At 40.8% G+C, this 5,829-nt stretch overlaps 1 protein-coding gene across 1 annotated transcript in view; it reads right to left on the bottom strand.

The window, feature by feature from the left end:
- Positions 1-1,321: 1,321 nt before the first annotated feature.
- LOC109538107 (spectrin beta chain) overlaps positions 1,322-5,829 on the bottom strand; it is a 20,376-nt gene continuing 15,868 nt past the window's right edge. Inside the window, exons 4-13 of the mRNA XM_048660608.1 lie at positions 5,643-5,827; positions 5,212-5,583; positions 4,935-5,151; positions 4,104-4,281; positions 3,317-3,394; positions 3,026-3,169; positions 2,722-2,822; positions 2,491-2,657; positions 2,224-2,432; positions 1,322-2,140 (exon numbers count right to left, since the gene is read on the bottom strand). Of these exons, the coding sequence (XP_048516565.1) occupies positions 2,246-2,432; positions 2,491-2,657; positions 2,722-2,822; positions 3,026-3,169; positions 3,317-3,394; positions 4,104-4,281; positions 4,935-5,151; positions 5,212-5,583; positions 5,643-5,827 (1,629 nt within the window). The 3' untranslated portion in view covers positions 1,322-2,140; positions 2,224-2,245. The remainder of the gene's footprint in view (positions 2,141-2,223; positions 2,433-2,490; positions 2,658-2,721; positions 2,823-3,025; positions 3,170-3,316; positions 3,395-4,103; positions 4,282-4,934; positions 5,152-5,211; positions 5,584-5,642; positions 5,828-5,829) is intronic.

Raw genomic sequence — 5,829 nt, 5'->3', positions numbered from 1 at the left:
AACATCGATTGTTAGTTCTTAAAACAATATTTAACAGTACACGGCAATGTGCAATGATAAATACCCGGTCGTTTGAAGATGATTTTCAAAAGTTTCTAATACATTTTTCTGCAAATTGATGGACGATCTGTATTTTTTTACACTTAAACTGCTTTAGTGTGTATAATTGTGTGTGTACTTTAATTGGAAATTTAAAAGAAGGCGAAACTCGAACATGCATTTAGTACATGAGCACCCTTTACCTAGTATTTGCAGTATCTGCAGCTCTCCCTTGATAATTTGTTGATTCATTGTTATCAGCGTTATAAAATAAACTGCACCAAACACAATAATATCACACTCAATATGTGTATTTGAAAAGTTTATCAGATCTACAGATGCACCCGCCCTAAGAGAAAAATGTCGAATTCAAAGTGCATATGTGCGTCCCAAGCCTCAGGCGCGAAGAGGCCGGAGTGAGAGCCGCCGTTCCGGCTCGTCGTGACCGAGAAAAATCGGTTCACCCTCCCATAAAAAGTTATCACTTCCTTAGGCCTTAAATTTATTCCATGTGCACACACACTTCCTCTCTGTAACTGAATGAAATCTAATAGAAAATGGGGCCAAAACACGTGAAGTTTTTATCTTACATGGGTCTCCGTCAAAGTGTAAACTTTTTCAATATCGTTTATTTCATTACGTTTCGGCGAGACAACAGCGTCATCATCAGATTTAAAATGTACACAAACTCATATTTGGTAAACATTAACGCTCTTTTAGGTCTTTGCCTTCTTAAAACCCTAAATTTGCCTCAAGAGACTCTCTCAAGACAAATTTAAGGTTTCAAGAAGGCAAAGACCTAAAAGAACGTTAATGTTTACTAATTATGAATTTGTGTAAACTTTAAATCTGATGATGGCGCTGTTGTCTCGCCGAAACGTAATAAAATAAACGATATTCAAAATTTTTACATCACACTTTGACTGGGACCCAGGAAAAATAAGAATATAATAACAATAACACGCAGTCAGGAAAATAAATCAGAATAATGCAATGCAGCAACAATGCTTTAATTTTTGTAACTTAAAATTTATTGCGAATTTTGCGTCCGGATAAATCTTCTCTTCAACTTTCACTACTTTGTATATGCGGCAATTTTACCTTCTTGCCAGCCATTAAATGTGAAGTATTTCTTGTTGGAATCGTTAAACTTTACTAAACTAATTTCCATTTTGCCCACAAATTATTAAGGGTATTTTCTTAGTTGGACAAAGAAGTTATTGAAACACCAAATGGACGCGATCTGGGTAAAGTTACCGGAGGCAAATTAACACATACAATATTTACCAAAAACAATATTTATTTATTTAATATAACTCCATTTGAAAAGCGACATTATGTAAAATAGACGTAACTACAAAATACAAATAAATGACGTCTTATTTCGAATATAAATATGACTTCGTCACCTTAGCTCGCTAAGCAAAGCGAAAGCCGAATAAACCATTGCAACAAGAAAAATAATATAAAAACTAAGAAGATTGTAACACAAAATACACATTTGATAATAATACAATATTTAGATGATGATCCATTCACAAATAAGGCCTTGCCAGTCCATATTGGTTCCATGTATCACACTCTGTTTGCTTTCTTCACCGCCTTATTTGTAAACAGATTTTTTCGGTTACTTTTCGTTCATTTCTATAACATTACGGGTTAGGGTTTGAACGATATACAATCTGGGCAGATGCCTAACATGAATTACATTACAGTTTTAATGAATTTAATAAATACACTGGCATAACTTTAGCTGAAGAAGATTCTTATCCCAGTCAAGACTGAATACTCATCCAAAATATAGAGAAATGCGTTTTAGTCTCGTCATAGTCCCTTTCCTCGTTCACAACGATTAAGCTGCAATTTTTTCAATATCGGGGAGCATTTCTCTATATCGGAAGGCTGTTCCGAGTTGTTTCAAATCACATGTTCATAGCTATACATTTAAAACTCTTAAGGTATAAATGTGCAATCTACAAGAAAAAATATATTGTCTTACTCTAGTTAATGCTAATACAAAGAAGAGCGAAGAGTAGTCTGACTGTTCGGGATCCAATCAGTTCAAGCGTAGGATTAGTGATGAAAGTAGCACAGTAAAAACCTGAAAAGTGACTGAAATTTCAAATTATCCATAAAACAACAGCTCCAAAAAATTTGAAACTTGCACAGAAAATTTGGTTGTACCTTAGTTTCCATTTAAAATATCTTATGTTTTCTTAAGTGTAAAAAAGCTGCGCCGTTTCTGATCTTCTTTTTGTCCGGAAGCTGGCAGAGTTTGAGAGCGCGAAGGACCAGACGCAGTGGTGTCAGCATGAGCGTTGATGTGCGAAATCCAGGTGTTCATTTCAGCGTCGTTCTGAGCTTGCAACAGGAAATCTCCACCATTCTCCAATCTGAAAGAAGCGCACGTTCACATTCGCCATTTGGTGCTAGAGTTGTAACTGGACTCACTTCAATCGGAACACATGTTTCTTCTTTTTGTAGTCTGTAGCGACGGAAGCAGTGGCGCCATGAAGCTGCAGCGGCGCTTCGCCCTTAAATCGCTGATCGGGCGTCGATTTCGCTGTTTTAGGGTCCTTGTAAAACGCCAAGTGGCTGCCGCGTAAAACGACAAACACCTTAAAACCACAGAGTCAAACGTTAGTGGCAGCGCCGCTGCTTTGATGAGTGAAGGAAAAATACCTTATCCCAAGAACGGTTCGAGGCTTTAACAGTTGTGTTCTCCCATTCGTGCTTCCTCACCAAGTTGCCTTCGAAGCCTTCTTCATCTGGACTAGAGCCTTCTAGATGGGAGTAAATCAAAATAAACCCCAATATTTCACGTTTTTTCAGCGCTCAAAACCCGAATACTTTCTTGCCCAGACGAGACACACATCGACACTTTTCCCCCTTCTGATAATAAACTTTAACCAAACATCGACAAACACTTACATTTTCTTGAACAAGAACAAACCCATCTATAAGTTAGAGCAAAAACGAAAAATACCTTGCCGAGAGGCTAAAACGCCTTCGTCGTCGCTGTGGGCCCCCGAGTGCGTTTTGGGGCTGCTCTTCTTCCACCTGAAGCTGCGGAAAGGCGACTTGCTTCGGGATCTGTCCTTGCGCTTCGCCTTTTCCTCCGGACGAAGCACTTTGACAAAACAGGCAAACAAACGGGTAAAGCATAAAAACAACGGGAACAAAGCAACAAATAAAGCGCATTTGGAAAACAAGTTTAATAAATACCTAGTGCTTAGTCTGTTTAGAGGAATCCAGTCTGCCTAACTAATCAACTTACGTGTTTGGGATCTGGGAGTGGGCTTGGGAGGTGAAGGCGTGCTTCCTACTGTTTGCGGTCGTGGCTGTACTCCATGCACTACAGAATAACATGCTCATGCATTAGTAAAACAATCATTCTTTGGGAAAATTTGTTTAGATTCCTGCAGCCTAATTTTAAGCAAATTTACAAAAACGCTGCTGTAAAAACTTCGAAAACATCCTTAGAAACACTTTAGCTTAATGCATTCGTAAGCCGGTCAAAGTCATGCGATTAGAAGCCATCGAGAGAACCAAAGCGAATACTTACCAAGAATTTCATTGATATTTAGCCAATAAAGTTCAATAACATCTTTGAGGAAAAACTCAAATTTCATTACATTACTGCGGAATTCTCGAAGTAATAGTCAGATTATAAATAATATTCCAGTCACTAAAGGCAAAAAACTTCAGTTCCGCAATCAAACCTATCAAAAGTTGCCTACCATTAATGGCTGCGGATTAAACACCCAAAACCTAAGCTAGAAAGTTAGATAAGTGTGTGATAAGTGCTATTTACAAAGGTGCCGATAAAGTTAAAGTTTGTTATCAGAAGAAAGAAGTGGATGTTAGAAACAGGCCTGGACGTTGACTTGAAATTGTCTTGGTCTCAAAGTATTTGGTCATGTTATTGGTTTACCTTCACCGGAAGAAACAGCCTTAATAGAAGACCGCTGCACCCCAGAAGCTGCTTGCAAAAATGTACAGAATTTTTCGTTAACTCCTCATTGATTCGCTCCTAAAATTTTATGAGTTCTTCGAAGTCTTACCTGGTCTTTCCTCAATGGCAGCGCCGCCAGCATCCGGCCTATCAGCAGAAGCAGGTTCTGGTTCTTTTGGTCTTGAAGCTGCTTCAAGGGCAGCCTTCCGTTCGGCCTCCTCTCGCTCTAAACGAGCTCTTTCTTCGGCTTCCGCTTCTTCGCGTCGTTTCATTTCTCGAATTTCGAACTAATCAATAGAAAATACGTCGAATTAGCTTGTAGCCTTTCCGAGTTTCACTCAACATACAAATCGATTATGGAAAAGGATTTCTAGCACAGAAACCAGGTGTACTTACCGTCAAACCACCATATTGTTTATTAACATTCCCACTTACCAGCCCCAGCAAATCAAAATTCGCCAATAGTTTACTTTTGGAAATAACCGTTTCACTGCCAAACTGCTCAGCTAAGAGGAACGCCTGGCAAATGTGCTTGATATCGTCAGAAAATAAAACACTGTTTTTGCCATGGAGGAAGGTTTTCTGCGAAAACACCACCGGGTTAGGGTGATATTTTTCGCAGCCCAAAAGCGTGAATTTCCTCCTCCATTGCTTTTTCGGGCTGTAAAACTGATCGCAATTGAGTACAATGGTTTCAACAATCCTCCGATTCACTTGTTTGGAATAGCTGCGCATTTTGATGGGCTGGGGTTTCGGGGAACTGGGAATATTAACTGAAAAGTCGCAAGACGAAAGAAAGACAGAATGATCGTGCAAAATGGAATGGATTGAATGCCCAACACCACCAGCCTCTAGCTAAAATCATGCAAAAGAACCATTTTACTAGTACAACTACCAAGCGAAAACACAAAAATAACAAGCACAATTGAGGACGCATTACCGTTGTGAGCCGTTCGAGGGCACTAAACCGCTCCTCTTGAGCGGCTGCGGATTTTTCGAAGGCCTCGTGTTTTTTGATCAAATTTTCAACATCATCAATGGTGTGGCCGAGCTCGGTACTCATCAGGTACGGTTCTTGCGCGATCAGCCATGCTTCAGCTACAGCAGCGTCGCGAGCAAACTGGTACACTTCCAGGATAAGTTGCAGGTTCTCCCATCTGGAACATTCACATTGATCACAACTGACCCCAAATGCTCAAATATTTAAAAGAACATACCTTTCTTCCCACCGTTGCACAACTCCCTGCCTGTGATTGTTCAAAGCGACCAGTTTGTCGGTTATTTCGGCGCTGGCGTAGTGATTCCTGCTCAACAGCTCCTTGCCCAGCGATATGCAGGAGGTGAAATTGTCCTCTCTAGCGTCGATTTCCGCTTTGAGGCTCTGATGATTGCTCATCAACAGTTCAACGCCGCCGACGTCGCGCGGCTTTTCGCTGGTGTTCATTTGGCGCACCACGTCGTCCATCCATTGCATCAGCGTTCTCACCAGGTTGAAGAACTTGAACAGATCGCCAGTATCGGCCAGTTTTCCTCTGCGCTGCTCGCAAACCATTTGCAAACTGGCCCACGCAGACACCACTTCTTGTTCTCTGCAAAAACAACCAGACTCAAATGGGAACTGAGTGAAATGGCGAAAAAACCCACACACCTATTTGTGATCTCTTTAGCTCGGTCGCCCGCATAGCTGGCTTGAAGCTTGGCCGATTCTTCTTGGATCTGTTGCACTTGGCTCTGAAGCGTCTGCAGGTCTTGCATGAAGTTCTGATGTTTGCGCTGCAGCGTTGAAACAGAACCAGCATCTCGGCCCAGTTCGTCCGACATGGCAACCTGCTTCT

The sequence above is a fragment of the Dendroctonus ponderosae genome, unplaced genomic scaffold, assembly GCF_020466585.1.
Source record: "Dendroctonus ponderosae isolate FM_Combo_2020 unplaced genomic scaffold, Dpon_F_20191213v2 Dpon_F_20191213_1, whole genome shotgun sequence".
NCBI lineage: Eukaryota > Metazoa > Arthropoda > Insecta > Coleoptera > Curculionidae > Dendroctonus > Dendroctonus ponderosae.
Note: the sequence above shows the minus strand (reverse complement) of the source record. Positions and strands in the feature narration are given on the sequence as shown.